General features: G+C 44.9%; 2 protein-coding genes across 5 annotated transcripts in view; both read left to right on the forward strand.

Annotated features, from left to right (window-relative positions):
* The window catches only part of LOC125442851 (immunoglobulin lambda-1 light chain-like), a 420,716-nt gene that overhangs the window by 73,196 nt on the left and 326,762 nt on the right, over positions 1-20,758 (forward strand). The gene's annotated exons all lie outside the window — the stretch shown is intronic.
* Positions 9,343-15,955, forward strand: LOC125442891 (vacuolar protein sorting-associated protein 29-like). The gene is made up of 6 exons (XM_048514663.1): positions 9,343-9,388; positions 9,558-9,712; positions 10,599-10,667; positions 12,587-12,778; positions 14,383-14,618; positions 15,838-15,955. The coding sequence occupies exons 1-6, from the start codon at positions 9,343-9,345 to the stop codon at positions 15,953-15,955; spliced, it is 816 nt and encodes a 271-aa protein (XP_048370620.1).

Genomic DNA, 20,758 nt, shown 5'->3' on the forward strand with positions numbered 1-20,758 from the left:
GATGGGAGGCACGCTTTCCCCCAACAGGTATTTTTGTGGGCTTGGGGGTCCCCCTCAGTCTGCAGAAAAGTCTTAAAAATTTTTAAAACATAAGGGATTTGAATCCCCCTTTACTTTCAAAATGACGGCTGCTGCTGCTGCCATAGAAAGAGCCAGGCCTGGTTGCATTGGCTGCTGGGACAAACCAGACCAAACCAGTCCAGTCTGCAATTGTGGCAGATGCTTGGAGATGCTCCTGGGCTGCATTGTTGCTGCAGTGGACATCTCCGGCTGCTCTGGGGGCAGCCACTGCCAAGGCAGATCTATGGCTACCAATCTTGATCCGCCCTGATCTCAGATTGCAAATGCCTTAGCAGACCAGGTGCTCAGGAGCAGCAGCAGCAGCAGGCCATTGCTTTCACACCCTGCATGTGAGCTCCCAAAGGCACCAGGTGGGCCACTGCGAGTAGCAGAGTGCTGGACTAGATGGACTCTGGTCTGATCCAGCAGGCTAGTTCTTATGTTCTTATGGGGCTGCTCCAGGCTTTATGTTAAGTGGTTGGGGGAAGAGAGCTGATTCCCTCCCATGAAGGGAAGATGGGATTCCACCCCACAAGGGAGAGTGGGATCCCACCATGTGTTTTGCAGGCTCCACTAATATTACGCTAATGCCTGTTTAGGCAAGGCCTCACTTTCAGATGAGTTGGGATTCCAATTCACCTGGAACTGTCTATTGCTGCCTGTCTCTCCAGACAACCTGGTGGTGGTCAAAGAAGTCCCTTTCAGCCCTCCTCTGCTGAGATTTATATATATCTGCCCAAGCTCTGTAGCCTCCTTCAGCAAGCTCACTCATGCTCCGATGTCTGTCATGTCCACACCTGGGGTCGGGGAATTTGCATCCTGTCTTTGCAGCCCCACCTATTATGTTCTACAATTTAAATGTGCCAAAGGTTTTCCTCACAGAGGACCACCAGAAATCAAGAGCGACCTCCCTGCTGCCAGGCTAAGTTCTCTTGAACTTGTCAAAACATGGATCTGCTAACACTACCTCTTTGGCTGTTGGGGCTTTTCTTGGCAGGTATAAGCCCTTTCCTCCCCTTTCTTCTCTCAGGTGCTTGAGGCACTGGCAAGAAACAAAGCAGGATGCTGTAAACCTCTTGCTATAGCAGAAGGCCTAGCATCCTTTGCTTGTCTGCTGTTCTTCTGATACAATCATTATTACCCATGTGATTGATCCAGAAAGCAGGAAATGGAAAGCCTCATTGGTGGACTAGCAGCACAATGAGTTTTGGGTCAAATTGGAGGAGATGGGGCTTTTCTTAGCAGGCATAACAATCTTTTAGAGCACTGGGACAGGCCCTGAGGAACATCCAGCTCTTCTACTTTGCAAGGTAGATCTAGCTAAACGGCATCTGCTGTACTGCTTTGCAAATTCCCCAACTTGGTCTAGATAAGGGACAATCCCAGTAGTCACTTTGGAGAGACAATGTACAAAGCTACAGGTTTGCCGGTAAACTGTGAGTTGGGGATCTAAGGAATCATCACCATGACCCACATGCCTGTAGGTCAGGGTCATGAGAGAGCAGGCTGTTTACCTCCGCGGTGTGTTTGTGTGTTCCAACAGCAGGCGGCACAGAAGCGGTACTGACTCAGGCCAGCTCCTCCTCGGCATCTCTAGGAAATATTGTTCAACTCTCCTGCACCCTGGCAAACGATAGCATCATAGCCTACACCGTCTTCTGGTTTCAGCACAGACTCCCGAGCCCTCCCAAATATCTGCTGCATTACAAAGATGCATCGAGCCAAAAAAAGGGGTCTGGGATCCCTGATAGGTTTTCTGCTTCCAAAGATGCAGCCAGCGGCACCTGTTATCTGACCATCTCTGGAGTTCAAGCTGGAGATGACGGTGACTATTACTGTCTGGTATCGAAAGGGGGAGAGTAGCACAGTGCCACACTCACTGGAGGACTGAAACAAAAACCTCTTCATGTCCCCAGAGAACGCTCAGGCACGCATCTGCCAACAACAGCGAGCTGCTGGATGAGTCCGGCTAAATATTTGCATGAAGATCTTATGCCAATGGTTCTCAACCTTCCTAATGCCGCGACCCTTTAATACAGTTCCTCATGTTGTGGTGACCCCCAACCCTAACATTTATCCATTTTACAGAGAACACTGTAGAACACTGATGCAGAGAGTCTTAGGTGACCCCAAAGGGGTCCCGACCCCCAGGTTGAGAACCACTGTCTTATGCTTTTAACAGTCCTAGAATTCATTTGAGTTGTCCAGTCAGAAGAATTTTGCTCTGTCATCACTGAGTCAAAGGTGCAGTGAGGAATAGATTTATGTGTCCAGTACACCACGAGACTATTCTTGTCTCCTATGCAAACAAATGGGACACATACCAGAAATATTGCTGAGGCCTACATGGAACTTCTTTTCCCTTGAAAACCCTATGGGGTAGCCAGTGTGGTGTAGTGGTTAAGAGCAGGTGGATTCTAATCTGGAGAACTGGGTTTGATTCTCCACTCCTCCGCCTGAGTGGCAGAGGCTAATCTGGTGAACCAGATGTGTTTCCGCACACCTACATTCCTGCTGGGTGACCTTGGGCTACTTGAAGTTCTTTGGACTTCTCTCAGCCCCACCTACCTCACAAGGTGCCAGTTGTGGGGAGAGGAAGGGAAAGGAGCTTGTAAGCCACCTTGAGACTCCTTGCAGGAGAGAAAGGTGGGATATAAATCCAAACTCTTATTTTCTTCTTTAAGTTGGTTGCAACTTGATGGCACTTTCCACCGCCACATATGGGGCTTCTGAGGGGAAAAAAATCACACATCCTTGCATACGATTACTTTTTCATAAATAGGGTGGATCGTAGCAAAATTTAAAAAGAATATAAATAGCATGTCAATGCAATACAAAATAACCAAATACAAGTATTACCAGAGAGTTTCTTTTTTCTTGCTTGACTTTTTCCCTTTCCTTTTCTCTGCATCTGTAGTTTACCCTTCCCCCCTAATCTCTCTTCTACATTTTTTTAAAAAAGAGCAGTGAAATGTTCCTCAAGATGTTCCAGGCTATTGCTTGCTAATGAAAGATCTCAAGTTTAGTCACAGAACTTAGCAGACACATTTTAAGCCAATCCTTCTGACAACGCATCATACACAGTCCTTCCCCCCTCTGAATTTATCATAATACATGTGCAGGCAGAGAGAACAAAAACTCACAGATAATTAAGTATCTATAGGGAATTCTTCATTCTACCAACCTCAATATAATACTTTTGATTATTGTCTGAATTGCCCAAAAGGCGAGCTTAAGACCATTGACTTACATGTACGTTTTCATAAGACGCTATAACAGTGGCTCTCAACCTTCCTAATGCTGTGACCCTTTAATACAGTTCCTCATGTAGTGGTGACCCCCAACCCTATCCATTTTACAGATGGAGAACACTGATGCAGAGAGTCTTAGTGGTGGGATCCAAAAATTTTAATAACAGGTTCCGATGGTGGTGGGATTCAAACAGTGGCGCCGCCGCACACACGCACCTCCAGTCCCTATTGGGCAGGGAGGTTGCTTTAGTAACCCCTTCTTGGCACTCAGAAAAAATTAGTAACCACTTCTAGAGAAGTGGTGAGAACTGGTTGGATCCCACCTCTGGTTCAGAGGATGAACTAACAATATCTCATCATCCCTTTGACTGTTGAACTAGACCAGGGGTAGGGAACCTGCGGCTCTCCAGGTGTTCAGGAACTACAATTCCCATCAGCCTCTGTCAGCATGGCCAATTGGCCATGCTGGTAGGGGCTGATGGGAATTGTAGTTCCTGAACATCTGGAGAGCCTCAGGTTCCCTACCCCTGAACTAGACATTTTCTGAGGTAAAAAAAAAGTTGAAAGGGGCTGGGCAATTAGAAGTACTTTTAAAATTCTGATTTTGGTATTGCTATTTAATATGCCCAAATCAAGTAGTTAGATCAGGCTTAAGCTATTGAGGTGAATTTGCTGTATTTCAAAATGATCTCCAAATCCTTTCCAGCCATGAGGCTGATCATTCCCGCTTTTTTCATTCCAGAAGCATCCAGAACAATCCACCTCAACTGCACATCTATTTTGATTTTCAAACTGTACACCTGCTTTTTGAAAAGAGCCAACAGGCAGTTTAGCTTGTCAGTCAGGTGAAGTGGAAATTTAAAGGCACGGGGTGTCTTTTGCTAGGAAGTGTCATTGCTGTTTAGACACCTGCATTTCAAAAACAGTTATTTCCTGTGCACTTGTGTTTTTGTCCCCCAGGGAGACTGTTGATCTGTAAGAATGTTCAATTTACTGAGACAGAAAAAAAAACCTTCAACAAACTGTAGTTATCAAAAGAACCAAAATGGAAAGTCTAAGACTTTATTTGCTATGAGTGAGGAAAGCAAATATCTGAGACCATGCTGAATAATTATACCAGTCCCTGCAGGATCACTCCAAGACAGGGGAGCTGTGCTTTATTTCTAAAATAACACATATCAGTTTTCAAGACGTGCCTCTAACTGGAAGCTCTTTCCTCCTGTCCCATGTACTTGTGGACGGCTGTGATTATTTGGTAGGGGAGGAAATGCACTCTGCAGATGTTCAGAGGCACTTGAAGAGATGGGATCCAACCAGTTCTCACCACTTCTCTAGAAGTGGTTACTAATTTTTTCTGAGTGCTGAGAAGGGGTTACTAAAGCAACCTCCCTGCCCAATAGGGACTGGAGGTGTGTGTGTACGGTGGCGCCACTGTTTGAATCCCACCACCATCGGAACCTGTTATTAACGTTTTTGGATCCCACCACTGCCTAGAACCTATACTGGGGCAATAAGCAAGCATCTCTGACCATGTGTACGTAACCCTGGTATCTGAATAAGCAGTGTGCAACATACTGGCCCTTTCAAGGTTTCCGAAATGAAGGGATTATATGGGCGTTCCGGAAATTACAGATTGTGAAGAGTCTAGGGAAACTCTGCTGTCTTCAGGATATTTTGTATGTCCTGTACAATCAATTTAATAAAAGGTGTTATGCTGGGCTGATAAGACAGGAGAGAACTCCCAAACTAGATTGTCACACTAATTCAAGAGGCTAGCAGCCAAGTTTCAGACTGTGAACTGCTCACCAGAGGAACTCACTAAAGAACAATACCAAATACACAAACACACAAAGAGGGTTCATATAACTGCAGATGTTTTGTTGTGACCTCTAATCTTCTTTGTTGTGAATTCTTGAAAGTACCCTGTGGAGGGCGTAAATCATTAGAGGTTATATTGGCATGAAATGTCTCTTCTTCGCCAGGAACTACCCTACTTGTTCATGTAGTTCTCACACTTTCATGTCCACACTGCTTTTCAGGACCCTCTTGCCAAGTAACTTCATGACACTTTCTCTGCATGAAACTCACAACAACAGACACTGCACATGTTGATAGTTTATCTGCTACTTTCAAACTTTTATCAATATATAGCAGCTTTGAACAAATGGTTGTATTTCATGCCACCTTTTATGTTATGTGCAGAGGCAAACCCATATTTGCTATCCAGACTCCCAAAGCCTTCTAACCCATCCTTGTGACCCATCAGTAAGGAAGTCACGACCCGCTTTGGGGTTCCTGACCCACAGTCCAGGAGCCTCTGCCATAGAACTTGAGGACATTTGATGAGGTCACATTTGATGAGCCAACAGGAGACAGCCACATTTGCATAGAGAGGGTGGTAATTTGTGTTTTGTGTATGTGTGGGGATTTAAGAGAAGAGCTAAGCAAAGGCATCTCAGAGAAAAGGGGTGTGTGATATTTGTTTCTTTACAATGTTGTGGGTTTCGTTGGTTGTCTTGTTTGAGGTGTTATGCTCAGGTAAGGACACTCCAACAGTTGAAAGACAGATTCCAGATTGAGAAGCGTAGGTGCTAAGGCAGGTTGCCAGTCAACGTGTAGTTGACTGTGTAGTGGTTAGAGTATCATATTATGGTCTGGGAGAACCAACCGAATCTCCACTGTGCCATGGAAGCTCATTGGATGACTTGTTAGCCTAATCTACACTGCAGGGCTGTTTGGAGGATAACCGGGGGGAAGGGAGGATACTGTTACAAGTTGCTTTGGATCTACCTAGGACAGAACAACAGGGCATATAAATATAATTAAATTGTCCATGATCTTGTTTTAGGTTCCAGCGCCCAACTAGTGGTGACCCAACCATCTTCATTAGCCAGTGCTACAGAACTGACAGTAAAGATCTCTTGTGCGATGAGCAGTGGCTACAGCATCAGCAGCGAGAGGGCCCGATGGTACCAACAGAAATCAGGGGGTGCTCCCCTTTTTCTATACCACTATTATACCAGCAGTGACCAAGGCAGGGGCTCGGGGGTCCCTGAGAGATTCACAGTCTCCCCTGACACTTCCCAAAACCTCTGGAATTTAGTCATCACAGGAGTCCAGGCTGAAGACGATGCTGATTATTACTGTTGTACTTGGGATAGTAAGTTCAAAGCCCACCACAGTGATTTATCTTCATGGGGAACTAAGACAAAAACCTTTCATGAGTTAAACAGGATTTATGCACCAGAAGAAGAATCTGGTTTGCAGTGGTTTGAAACACAAGAATGCATCCAGTGGTGGGATCCAAAAATTTTAGTAACAGGTTCCCATGGTGGTGGGATTCAAACTGTGGCGTAGCGCCAATGGGGCTGGGCGGGGCACGACAGGGGCGTGGCCGGGCATTCCGGGGGCAGGGCATTCCTCGGCGGGGCTGTGGCGAGGATGCAGCCGCTGCGCCGATCCTTGGGTGGGAAACGAATGCACGCAGGCGCAGGCTGCCACGCACGCCGGTGCACCTCCTGCTAGACTGCTTCAAGTTCTGTGCGCTACTGCTGAGAGGAGGGACATAACTAAGGCAAAAATCACGTGGCCAAATCACCAATTAGTAACCCCCTCTCGGCACACACAAATAATTAGTAACTTACTCTCGGGAACCTGTGAGAACCTGCTGGATCCCACCTCTGCCTCCAACCCAAGAGCAATATAGAAGCGGTGATTTCCCAAGGATATGAAGCCCTTGTTTCTATCTCACAAGTGTGGAAGGATCATGAAATAACCCTCAATCATCAGCAGCACATTTGCAAGTATTTGCATCCTCTCCCTCCACAGGCTTAAGAGGAGAGGAAGAGCTTAACCAGAGAAACATTTTCCTCAGGAGGTCTTTTCTGTCCCCACCATGGCTCTTCTGCTCCTCCTCTTCACTTACTGCACTGGTAATGCAGAGTATTTTGGAACCAATTTCCACATTTGTTTCACTTTATACTTATAAACTGCTATTCTCACCACTCCACTCTTTCTAATTTCCTTCCCTTTTTCCTCAGCCTGAGGGAATGTAAGTTCCTTTACCAAACCTCTCTTTCTTTTTGGGACTTTCTTCCAGGTGCCTTTGCCCAGTTTGTATTGACTCAGCCATCCTCCACATCTGCATCTCTTGGAGAATCAGTGAGGATCCCCTGTGTTAGGAGTAGTGGTAGCATTACAAGCGACTATGTATCCTGGTACCAACAGAAACCTGACAGTGCCCCCAAACTACTGATATATGAGTACAGCAAGAGACACACAGGAACCTCAGACCGGTTCTCAGGCGCTACAGATTCGTCTGCCAACTCTGCCAGCTTAACCATCTCCAGTGTACGAGCAGAAGATGAGGCTGATTATTACTGTTTGTCTTATGCTGGCAGTGGCAAGTACACAGTGATACAACCCACAGGGGAAGTGAGACAAAAACCTCCTTAAAGCCATAAGCTGTTGGTTGCATTCGGTGGAGTGAAGGTTGGGGGCAGTGCAAAATCTTCAGAAACTTTCTTTCATCATCACTTATATAACAACAACAACAACATTTTGTAATGGTCAAAAACAGTGTAACTTTCTGGTTCAACATTTCTTTTTAGCCGTTTTCTGTAACCATGGGGTGATAATAACATCCTTCTTGTACAGGGGACATCCTTCACCTAAAAAAGAACACCACCAGTCTGACATGGACCACCGGTGGCCAGTAGGTGTCCCCCCTTGGCAATATGTTTGTCCTCAATTCTGACACAAGGCAAGTAGAATTTACTATTTGAGAAAATGTATCCAGCATCACTATTTTGCATCCATTTGTTCAGACGACATGCGGAAGAGTTCCACCATCTAACCAGGGTGGTGTATTGGTTAAGAGTTGTGGACTCTAATCTGGTGAACTGGATTTGTTTCTCTGCTCCTACACATGAAGCCTCCTGGGTAACTTTGGGCTAGCTCCAGTTCTGTCAGAACTCTCTCAGCCCCACTGACCTTTTAACATTCCTTTTTAGGCATTTTCTGAAGCAGTCCTCTGGATCACTTTGTAAACATCCTTGTCCGAACGCATGTCAGTGGGGCAAAACTGTTGTCAGCTAATCTATGCCACAAGATTCAATGCAATAGATACTCTCAGAGTATCATGCAAAGTGCAATTCTGGGAGAAGTAAAAAGGTGCCTTGCAGTGCAGTACTGTAAAGTGCAGCACTGCAGTCAGAGCTCCGGTCACAACCTGAGTGTGATCCCAACGGAACTCAGTTTCAAGAAGCGACTCAAGGCTGACTCAGCCTTCCATCCTTCCAAGGTTGGTAAAATGAGTGCCCAGCTTGCTTAAAGTAACGAGTACATGACTGGGGAAAGCAAACCACCCTGCAAACAAAGTCTGCCATTAAATGTATTGTTGAAGGCTTTCATGGCTGGATTCAACTGGTTGTTGTGGGTTTTCCGGGCTGTGTGGCCGTGGTCTGGTGGGTCTTGTTCCTAACGTTTAGCCTGCATCTGTGGCTGGCTTCTTCAGAGGTGTATCGCAGAGGGAAGTCTGTTACACACTGTATCTGGTTTAAAACAAAACCTAATAACTCTGCATAGTTACTTTGTTTAACACAAACCCTTTGGAGAATTTAATCATAGAATGGTGTGTGCTGGAGGTTGCAATTGTAGACTTGCTGCAAGAAGAACAGTAGGCATTCAGCAACAACTTACAATCAGGCCAGGTCTCCCCTCCCCCATTCTGTGATTTAACCCCTTGGATTTCAGGAGGGGAGGATAAAATCTCAAGGATGACAATGCGGACATTTTTTTTTTAGTTATCCAAACTCTGCCTCGAACCCAAGAGCAATATAGAAACAGTGATTTCCAAAGGATATGAAGCCTTTGTTTTTATCTCTCAGGTGTGGAAGGATCATGAAATAACCCTCAATCATCAGGCAGCACATTTGCAAGTATTTGCATCCTCTCCCTCCACAGGCTTAAGAGGAGAGGAAGAGCTTAACCAGAGAAACATTTTCCCCAGGAGGTCTTTTCTATCCCCATCATGGCCTGGGTTCCTCTTCTGCTCCTGCTCTTCACTTACTGCACCGGTAATGCAGAGTATTTGGGAACCAATTTCCACATTCATTTTGCCTTATACTTATAAACTGCTTTTCTCACCACTCCACTCTTTCTAATTTCCTTCCCTTTTTTCTCTCCACTTGATGGAATGTCAGACCCTTTAACAAAGACCTCTTTCTTTTTGGGGCTTTCTTCCAGGTGCCTTCGCCCAGTTCGTACTGACTCAGCCGCCCTCCACATCTGCATCCCTTGGAGAAACAGTGAAGATCCCCTGTGTCAAGAGTAGTGGTAGCATTACAAGATACTATGTATCCTGGTACCAGCAGAAACCTGGCACTGCTCCCAAACTATTGGTATATCAGTACAGCCAGCGATACACAGGAATCTCAGACCGGTTCTCAGGCGCTACAGACTCATCTGCCAACTCCGCCAGCTTAACCATCTCCAGTGTACGAGCAGAAGATGAGGCTGATTATTACTGTATGTCTTATGCTGGCAATGGCATATACACAGTGATACAACCCACAGGGGAAGTGCGACAAAAACCTCCTTAAAGCCATAAGCTGTTGGTTGCATTTGGTTGAGTGAAGGTTGGGGGCAGTGCAATATCTTCAGAAAATGTCTTTCATAATCACTTATATAACAACAACAACAACATTTTGTAATGGTCAAAAACAGTTTAACTTTCTGGTTTAACATTTCTTTTTAGCCGTTTTCTGTATCTATTGGGTAGTAATAACATGGTGCTTTCATGTTACATTAATCATAAAAAGCTGTGTGCTTCAAGTTGTAATTGTAGAACTATTTCAAGAAGGTCGGTAGTGATTCAGCAGCAATTTACAATCCGGCCAGGTCTCCCCTCTCCTATTTTGTGATTTAACCCCTTGGATGTCAGGAGAGATGCTAAAATCTCAAGGATGACACCTTGAGTTCTCCAAACTCTCCCTCCAACCCAAGAGCAAAATAGAAGCAGTGATTTCCCAAGGACAAGGATGGAAAATGTAATTGGTCAAAAGTGTTCCTAAAACAGTCAGATTATAGCGGGAACTAAGCTCTGATGGCCTTTGTTGAAATGAAGCCTGGTTCCAAAGTGTTTTCAGAAGTGGGGCTCCTAGTTTTAAAATACTGAAAAAATAACAAGAGAAATTATTGTAAAGGGGTAAAGTAAGGGCAAGGGCGTGGCTTCAGATTCGCACTGCACATGTGTCAGAAGCTCCACAGACCTCTTATCTTTGGCAGCTGCTGAGGGTAGTTTGGAGTTTGTCAGATTCAGAGCAGGGAAGACGGCTGAAGGAGCAGAGCAGGATGGTGAGTAAGAACTGGGAAAAGGCTGGAGCTCAGTCGAGAGGGCTGGTTCAAAGGCCTAATTGGGGGGTGGGTGTAGGAGTGGAAGGTGTTGCTCTGCAGCAATTAACCATATGGCTTAATTCGTAATAAATCTTCTCCAGGCTTGGACTAGGAATCTGTTTCCAGTGCTCTGGTGTCAAACATGTGTAGTTGTAGCAAGGGGTACTTCGGAGTATATGCAGAGTATCTTCTACATTAAGAAACTCTTGATTGATATCTTGGGCAGCTGAGCCTAAGGGTGAGAGTTTATTTCTCAAAAGGTGAATTGGAGGGGTGGGGTGAAAGGAAGATATCCCACCTGGGCATCATATTTTTGGCTGTGGAAGTCCACTGTGTCCTATAGACTAATGTCCCTTCCACACATGCAGAATAATGCACATCAATCTACTACTGAAAGTGGATTGTGCTGTCCCGCACAGTATAATCCAGCTTCAAAGTGCATTGAAAGTGGATTGAAAGTGCATTGCTCTACATGTGTGGAAGGGGGCTAAGAATGCATTTACTTGTTCATGTGTTTTAGGGCTGGCAATCCAAACAGGCTCTGGGGCCATGGTTTGCTTACAAAACCCTGTCTGAAGAGCAAGGATTGTAGGTCAGAGTGCACTTTCCAAAATGGTTGGACTCTTCTTGAAAACTAACTACGAGGTGGTCCCTGTAAACGTTTATGTAAAAAAGACACTATCCAAGAATGGTCTGCTGGAGGGGGAGGCTGTTGTAATAAGAGAGCAAGAGGGAGTGTGTATAAGTAGAGACCTCTTAAAATACTTAGAAACTAGAGTAGACTGAACAATATACTAAGTAACCAGATTATGTATTTGGCTGTAGATGTTCCTGGTTCTGATCCTTAGTCATTATTGCTACTCATAAGTAATTCTGAAACTTATCTGGTTGCTTAAAAGAGCTAAATGGTACTTTGTGGAAGCTATTTATCTCAGGAACATATTTACTGTAAATGGAGGAAAGGTTCCCCGAACCAACAAACAGCTGTTTTTATTCAACATTTTGGCCTTTAGATCGGGCGCCTGTTTTAAACAACTTTTGTTAAACAACTTCTGTTGTTTTAATCTATATTTGTCGCTAGTAACAGCTGCTCAAGTTTTAATGGGTTTAAGTTTTATGTTGTTTTGATTTGCTGTCTTGGAGAACAGCCATACTGTGAGCCACCTCGAGCCCTTCGGGGATGAGGCGGCCTATAAGTTTAATAAATATAATAATAAAAAATAATAATAACATGAGTTTCTGACACTAACAATTAATAGATTCTAAAATAAGAATTGATAGGCTTGGCCAAAAGGGGTCTTAAAATTTACTCCTCTCTTCATTTCTATGTGGGGCATCAAAGAAATGAAGCCGCAATCAAAGCTGTTTATGACTCTGATGGGATAACTGTTTTACTTTGAGCAAGCTAAAAAATTTTTTTGTGTGTGAAATGTTCTTCAAAAACTCTGAGATGAGGTACATTGGCAAATAAATGCTCAGCAGTGGCGTAGGAGGTTAAGAGCTCATGTATCTAATCTGGAGGAACCGGGTTTGATTCTCTGCTCTGCCGCCTGAGCTGTGGAGGCTTATCTGGGGAATTCAGATTAGCCTGTACACTCCCACACACGCCAGCTGGGTGACCTTGGGCTAGTCACAGCTTCTCGGAGCTCTCTCAGCCCCACCTACCTCACAGGGTGTTTGTTGTGAGGGGGGAAGGGCAAGGAGATTGTAAGCCCCTTTGAGTCTCCTGCAGGAGAGAAAGGGGGGATATAAATCCAAACTCCTCCTCCTCCTCCTCCTCCTCAGTAGAGGCTACATTTCATATCTATATATTACATTTAATATATATATATATATATATATATTCTTTCCCCTTCCTTCTGTTCCGGGACTATTATAAGTTGGTGCTTGTGCTAGGAGATCTTCATATCCCGCATCGATGCTCCAGCCTTCCAGCCAAGTTCAAGAAACTTCTGGTCCCAGGGAAGATCCAGCACATCCTCTGCACTGGGAATCTCTGTATCAAAGACAGCTATGATTACCTGAAGACGCTGGCAGGGGACGTTCATGTTGTCAGAGGGGACTTTGACGAGGTAGAGGCCCTTCTCCATCTACCAGTGGCGATCAGCATGGTGGAACGATTGACTTTACTGTCTGCTTCTTAGCAGAGAGGCCATAGCTCAGTGGAGGGTGAAATGGCAGAATGTTGCATGCAGAAGGAATTGGGTTCAGTCCTTGACATTCTAAGTCAAAATTTCTTGGTTAGCAGAGCTAGAAAAGATCTTATGCTTGAGATCTTGGGCAGCTATTGGCAGGTAGAACAGACAGAACAGCATAGACAAACTGTTTGACTTGGTTTCATATTTTGATATGTGCTGTAAAGGAGAACTGATCTGTATGTTGTTGGTTGGTTCATGCATGAAAGTTCATCCCTTGAAGAGTAGAATTTGAAGTGGTGATTTGAGAGAGAGTCTTGGATCAGAGCAAAGACCCTTCTAGTCCAGCATCATGATGATGATGTTGTTGTTGTTGTTGTTGTTAATATTAATATTATCCCACCCTTCCTGACTAAAACCAGGCTCAGGGTGGTTAACAGCATAAAATTATTGCAAACAAAACAATGAACAACACATATATAATGAAAACATTAAATTATTAATAAGCAATGATGCTCTGATCATGAGTTTCAGAGAATGGTTTGATTTTATCATACCTAGATATGCCACAAGATGATAATGGTTAGGAAAAGGGGAGAAAAGGAGGGAAAGGGAGAGAGGGGAAAGGGAAAAGGAGAGGAGGGATAGGAAGGGAGGGTGGAAGGGGAGGCCAGCTAAAATGACTGTCCCTGTCCTCAGTGATAAGCCTGGTGACAAATCTCCATCTTGCAGGCCCTGTGGAATCTTTTAAAGATTTACAAGCAGCATAGAGATACTAAAGTTATGACCCGTACCAGTTGACATACAGAAGTACAACACAACTGAACACAGCCATTGATGGACATCTCTTACATGAATTTATGTACACCCCCCCCCCCCCAGCACTCTAGGCTCTTGGGCACTGCCAAATCCTAGGGCAAGAAATTCCACAAGTTAATTATGTATTTTTGTGAATAAGCTTTATTTGTGTCCTGAATCTACACCCCCCCCCCCCAATTTCATTGGGTGACTTCAAGTTCCAATATCTTTGGAAAGATATTCTCTGTCTCCACACAGTGAATTCTTTTATGAACTACTATATGTTCTTTGGGCTAGTAACAGTTCTTTGGAACTCTCTCAGCCCCATGAACCTCACAAGGTGTCTGCTGTGGGGAGAGGGAGGAAAAGGAGTTTCTAAGCCTCCTTGAGTCTCCTTACAGGAGAGAAAGGCGGGATATAAATCCAAACTCTTTTTCTTCTCCTTCTCCTTCTCCTCCTCCTTTCCTCCCCCCCTCCATTCTTGGTGGCTTACATATGTGAAATAGACCGCTACCAGGGGAGTTTGACTGTGAGGCCATGTTGGAGAGCTGGTCTACTGTCGAGTTGCACACCTTTCCTATTTAACTTTCATAAGCACAGGAGCCTTCCCGAGGTCTGAACTAGGCAACCTTGGCAAAGGGGTTTTTCAAAATGCAGCAATTAGAAATGGTTAAATTGATGCTGGTAGCAGTTGAGGTGTGCCTAATACTGATGATCAAATATTCTTTTTTCCCCTTTCCTAGGGCCTGAGTTACCCAGAGCAGAAAATTGTTACTGTTGGGCATTTTAGAATTGGTCTGATCCACGGCCATCAAGTTATCCCTTGGGGCGATATGGCCAGCTTGGCCGTTCTGCAGAGGCAGCTGAATGTGGACATCCTCATTTCAGGGCACACCCACAAATTTGAGGCTCTTGAGCATCAGAACAAGTTCTTTATCAACCCTGGATCAGCCACAGGAGCCTACAGTGCCCTGGACAGGTGAGGCCAATATCCATGGAAGTCTACCTGGCCATAGAATTCTGAGAATTTTTTTCTCTTTTGGCTTTGTGGGCAGGAGGAGAGCACGGACCTCATTGTTACAGCAAGATATGTAATAATCTCCTGTAGTCATCCATGAAGTTGGGGTGCTGTGTGGTTTCCGGGCTGTATGGCCGTGTTCTAGCAGCATTCTCTCCTGACGTTTCGCCTGCATCTGTGGCTGGCATCTTCAGAGGATCTGATAGTAGGAATGGAAAGCAAGTGAAGTATATATACTGTGAGGTATATAATGGAAAAACTACGGCTCAGGAAAGTACACCTACTGTGTTCTCTAACCTTTCTTCTAAGCTGCAGAGACACAGGTACTATCCCATCATTTCTTCCTCACAGTATATATACTCCACTTGCTTTCCATTCCTACTATCAGATCCTCTGAAGATGTCAGCCACAGATGCAGGCGAAACGTCAGGAGGGAATGCTGCTAGAACACGGCCATACAGCCCGGAAACCACACAGCACCCCAGTGATTCCGGACGTGAAAGCCTTCGACAATACATCCATGACGTTGTTTTCATGTGTCATGTGCCCAATATGAAGTTCTGCATATCTTCATGTTTGCTTGACCCCTCTAAAATGCATACTCCCAACCAGAAGATATGGGTGCAGATTCTGCATATTCAGTAGGAGCAGCAGTGGCGTAGTGGTTAAGAGCAGGTGCCCTCTGATTTGGCGTAGTGGTTAAGAGCAGGTGCCCACTGATTCCCCGCTCTGCCACTTGAGCTGTGGAGGCTTATCTGGGGAACTAGATTAGCCTGTGCACTCCAACACACACCAGCTGGGTGACCTTGGGCTAGTCATAGTTCTTTGGAGCTCTCTCAGCCCCACCCACCTCACAGGGTGTTTGTTGTGGTGGGGGGGGGGGAGAGAGGGAAAGGAGATTGTAAGCTCCTTTGAGTCTCCTTACAGGAGAGAAAGAGGGAGGGTATAAATCCAAACTCCTCCTCTTCTTCTTCAGTATCTTGAGTATAATTTTGCTGAAAGGCTACTGGATGTTTAGCCAAATACAGAATTTAAGTACACTTCTGATGAGCCCCAGATTCTTAGCTGAAACTGAGGATATGTTTGAGAGCCCCTGTAAGGCTAATGGCTTAATGATGAGCAAGAATTGCCCGTTTGAGTGCCAGGTTTGATATCTTCTGTTTGTTTAATATGTTTACAGAAACATCACTCCTTCGTTTGTTCTGATGGATATTCAGGCCTCCACAGTTGTAACTTATGTGTACCAGCTTATCAGGAACGAAGTGAAGGTGGAAAGGATTGAATACAGGAAGTCATAATGTGAGACCCCAGTTGGCTTGCGGTATTGACGTCTCCATAGATTTGGCAGTGTACAAACATGCACTGTAACTCCCCCGCTGTGCAGAAATACATACCAGGGTCATAGGGATGGGTATGCTGTACATATTTCTTCTTCAGGCCTTATTGTAAACTCCATTGCTCCTGGAATTTTGCAATCAAAAAAGCACTGTAAAATTATCTCTGGTCAAAATCCATGTCTGTAAATATCAATATCTCATGTAATAAAATTAGTGCTGTGGAGAACATGGAATGGTCTGATCGCACTGTGCAAAACTGTTCTAAAACAGGCAAATGGTTCTTTTTCCCACCCTGGACATTCCACAGGTATATATACCCCACTTGCTTTACTACCGTCAGATCCTCTGAAGATGCCAGCCACAGATGCAGGCAAAACGTCAGGAGAGAATGCTGCTAGAACACGGCTGTACAGCCCAGAAACCACACAACACCCCAGCGATTCCGGCCATGAAAGCCTTCGACAATACATTGTTCTAAATCCTATTTAAAAGAAAGCCTTTCTCCTCTGAAATACATGATTGTGGGAGTGAATGTACTCTCCCCCACACCAATAAAAGCTGTCTGGCAGAAGTTGAGAAGCAGCAGCAAATTAGTATTTCAATGTTTTTGCATTTGATTTACTGCTTGTGCCCGGAAATCTTTAGCTGCGGGTGGTGCATTTGCCTCCTTTACTGTTGCCCAGCACACTTGTGCATTTAACGGGCAGCATCATATCGTATTTTATTTTTTTATTAATTCTATTTATAGGTGCTCTTTCCCATACGGGCTCAGGGCGGTTTCCAACATAAAACAACAGTAAAATCCACACAACAACTCAATAACTCTGTAGCAATCAAATATTATTTCAGATGGCATTAAAAACTCAACCAGTTAAAACTTCCTACACTCCTCATTTCATGTAGTGCAAGAGAAGTGCTGTCTGGTTTCGGTGGGGAGGGTGGGGGCAGTGGTGGGATTCAGCCGGTTCGCACCACTTCGGCAGAACCGGTGGTTAAAATGGTGCTTGTAAACAACCAGTTGTTAAATTATTTGAATCCCACTCTGTGTGGGGGAGAATGGAATGAAAACTCAAAGGCTTCTAACCCCACCCTCCAACCATTGTGGTTGGGAAAGGCTGAAGCACAGCAAAGTTACAGATCTGAACCCTCTTATCTGAAACCTTATCTCTGTGTCCCCCAAACACAGTGATGGGGGCAGTCAATTAGAAGCCCACTCTTTGAGTTTCTATTCTAACCTTCCCCCATCCCCTCTTACACTAATCAATTTGAGTTGGCAATGCCTTTATGCAAAAAAAACCGCAATATAAACCAGGCACATAAACTCCACTCAAAAGGTAGAATTTATATGTGGAATTCTGCTGGTGGGTTGATCAGACATGATTCTTATCCCTTTTCAGTTATATATGCATATGTTACTTGGAGATCAGCGCTCTTTAAAGGGGAGACCTGACACTAACATTTTAAAAACCCTAACTTCTTTGCAGAAAGCTGCAGCAGGCTGCACTAGTTAAATTGGTTTCAAACCACTTTCCACTGCAAGCGCAGAGGCGCCCAGAACATTGTGCTAAGAACGACACACAGGGATTGCTTCATCCTCCCAGCTTTGGTGGGCACGTATGAGTGTGCGTTTGCAGTAGTGATTCCTTTATGGCTCGGGGGAGGGACCAGATCCAGCAACGACCAATTACTTGACAGCAAATTTGCCTGCCCTTTCTCTAAAGGAGGTTTAAGACGTGGAGAGCCCTTTGTCTCAAGGAACCTCCCCGTCTGGAACTGACAACATGGCTTGGTTGTTCCTTCTGCTCTCCAGTTACTGCACTGGTAAATTTCAATGTGATGTTGTCTGGGTCATAGCAAGTATTGGCACCACGACAGCTTGCAATCCTCCCAGTGAACTCAGCAGCAGAACTCCTGTGGGTTATGTTTAAGCAGGATAAGGAGTATTATTTAAGGAATTCTTTCTCTCCTCTCCCCAGGTTGCCTCAGCCAGCTGACCCTAATTCAGCCGCCCTCCGTTTCAGCATCTCCTGGAGGCACTGCAAAGCTCTCCTGTACACACGGCAGTGGTGGTACATTAGGGACTGTTATATGGTTCCAGCAAACTGTGGGGAAAAGCCCAAGATACTTGCTGTCGTACACCACAGAATCCAACAAGCATCAGGGCTCTGGTGTCCCTAATCGTTTCTCTGGCTCCAAGGATTCCTCCAGGATAAGTTGCTATTTGACCATAACCAACATTCAGGCAGAGGATGAGGCTGACTATTACTGTCTCGCATTCACCTCAAACTCGACGGTGTACACTGTGATACAGTCCAATCGAGAAGTCTGACAAAAACTGTCTGCTGCCTGCCCCCATTCCTCCTGCAGGTTTTGAAAGTGACATTCCTTGCAGCAACTGTGCGGCCAAAGGGAAAGCCAGCCGGGTCTGGACCCAGTTCACCTAAAAATATGTTGGTACAGTTTGACCCTCTAATGCTACATCAACATATCTGACCCGAAACCTGCTGTTCTTTCTTTGGTCTGTGGGTCCAGAAACTCACAGGGGAGATGCTGGTAATTTTCATGTCTCAACAGCCTGGGACTAGCTCTGTCTACCTGCTATTCTGCCTTTGGCCTGATGGGGGAGATAGTTCTCCATCTTTCCCAAACGTCTTTCAATCACATTCTTGTTATTTACCTCTTGGCTGCACCTGGAGCAGAAGTTGTTTAAAGGAAACGCATCTTCTGCTCCCTCCTGTACACTGATGCAGAAGAATAAACCCCATCAGTCTTTGGCAAATGTGCCCCTTTGCAAGTTCAGTCTATTGGTACGTTGTTATCCCTAGTTCATTAACCCACCCTCATTGGGAGACTCCCCACCCCTGGAAAACCTCAGGTCAACACGGTATTACCCCATCCTGTTTTGTTCGCTCTGTAGTTTTGTGCCCCCCCCTTCACTCCAGCTCTTTCCATTCTCCAAACTTGGAAGACTGTTAACCAATTAGGAAAAAACACACTTGAGGTGTGGCCACGTATCTTTTTCCTTTCAGGCTACTCGCCCAGCTCCTGTGTATACAAGCCAGACATCAGAACTGTTTGTTTAGTTTTTTAAAACTGGATTTTTAAAAAAGAATTTAAAGTATTTATTTTAAGAATACAGACACTAACTTTATGCGAACATTTAGGCCCCTTCGGCACATGCAGAATAATGCACTTTCAATCCACTTTCACAAATGTTTGCAAAAAGATTTTGCTACTCTGCAAAGTGCCTTGAAAGTGGATTGAAAGTGCATTATTCTGCATGTGTGGAAGGGGCTGTAGAGGAGTCTGAGTTAGGCAAGAGGGTGGGAGCATGGTGGGAGTGATTTGATCCCATCTATTCTGCATCATAAAAAGCAATCTGGAAGTTGCTATTTTCACCCAGCTAAGCTATGAGGTTGATGGAGGGGGGGGGGGGGGAAGACCCAAGGTAGAGTGACTGCTGGAGAAATCAGCTGGAGAAAATCCCACTCCTGCTTGTCTGTGATCCTTTTTCAGATTTTTGCATTAAGGATTGGCATTCCTGATCATTTCTCTGGCTCCAAGGATTGCTCCCATACAACTGGCTACTTAACCATCACCAACGTTCAAGCAAAAAGTGGGGCTGATTATTACAAAATCAAAAGGGATTATTTTCAGGCTGAAAATGCAGGGATGAGAATCCAGTATCAGCTTATTGCCAAATTCAGGTGTAATTCCACTCTCAGGCCCCTTCCGCACATGCAGAATAATGCACTTTCAGTCCACTTTCAATGCACTTTGCAGCTATGTGGAATAGCAAAATCCACTTGCAATCAATTGAGAAAGTGGATTGAAAGTGCATTATTCTGCATGTGTGGTAGAAACCTCTGTTCCTGACCTTCTCTGCTTCTGACATAGTGACTTCTCCTTCTGCAGCATCTTTCTCACTCTGAACAAGGCAAGGTAACTTCTCTTCATGCAAATTTGTTCTCTGATCAGCAGCTCAGATTGGATGCTGCGTGTGTGCACTGGTGGTGTGCGACTTCTCGTGAAGCCAATGGGGATGCATAGATTTGCATGATGGGGCAGAATTTCAGTTCCTGGGACATTTAAGAAAGATAGTGGAAGGTCCCAGCTGGAGTCTTTGGCCTCATTCATTCCACCTTCTTTCATTGTCGCCATGGCCTGGGCCATGTTGCTCTTCACACTCCTTACTTACTCCTCAGGTAAGGGAAACTAAGCCCTGACTAAGGTCAGCAAAACAAACAAACTTTAACTAAAATGCTGTTGGTTTTCTGGGTTGTATGGGTTTTCCAGGTTGTATGACTGCCTGCCAGCCACAGATGCAGGTGAAATGTCAGGAGAAAATACTACTGCAACACAGCCATACAACCCAGAAAACCAACAACATCCTAGTGATTCCAGCCATGAAAGCTTTCAACAATACATTAAACAATTGAACATTGCACATTTATAAGGGAAACACAGGGCTATGTGATGTTTTAGAGCAGAGAATTAGAATCAAGCTAATTATTTTGCCTTTCTCCCTCGTTTTGTCAAGGTGTCTCTTCACAGGTAACCCTGACACAGCCTCCCACACTGTCCGGTTCTCTTGGACAAACAACAAAACTCTCCTGTACTGTCAGCAGTAACAAAAACCCCTTTGGCTGGGTTCAACAGACATCTGGTCAGACTCCTCGATTTCTCTTCTATAGCAGCAACAGGGGAACGGGGGTCCCCGGTCGATTCAGCGTTTCTGAATCAGGCAACACTGGATATTTAACC

Source organism: Sphaerodactylus townsendi, linkage group LG13 (assembly GCF_021028975.2).
Source record: "Sphaerodactylus townsendi isolate TG3544 linkage group LG13, MPM_Stown_v2.3, whole genome shotgun sequence".
In the NCBI taxonomy this organism is placed as follows: domain Eukaryota; kingdom Metazoa; phylum Chordata; class Lepidosauria; order Squamata; family Sphaerodactylidae; genus Sphaerodactylus; species Sphaerodactylus townsendi.

What these genes read in the sequence shown, in the direction of transcription:
- LOC125442891 (XM_048514663.1), top strand. Translation starts at nt 9,343, where the DNA reads ATGGCCTGGGTTCCTCTTCTGCTCCTGCTCTTCACTTACTGCACCG. An exon ending in GCTCTTCACTTACTGCACCG is followed by an intron (nt 9,389 to 9,557) that starts GTAATGCAGAGT and finishes GCTTTCTTCCAG; the next exon opens with GTGCCTTCGCCCAGTTCGTA. An exon ending in TGAAGGAGCAGAGCAGGATG is followed by an intron (nt 10,668 to 12,586) that starts GTGAGTAAGAAC and finishes GACTATTATAAG; the next exon opens with TTGGTGCTTGTGCTAGGAGA.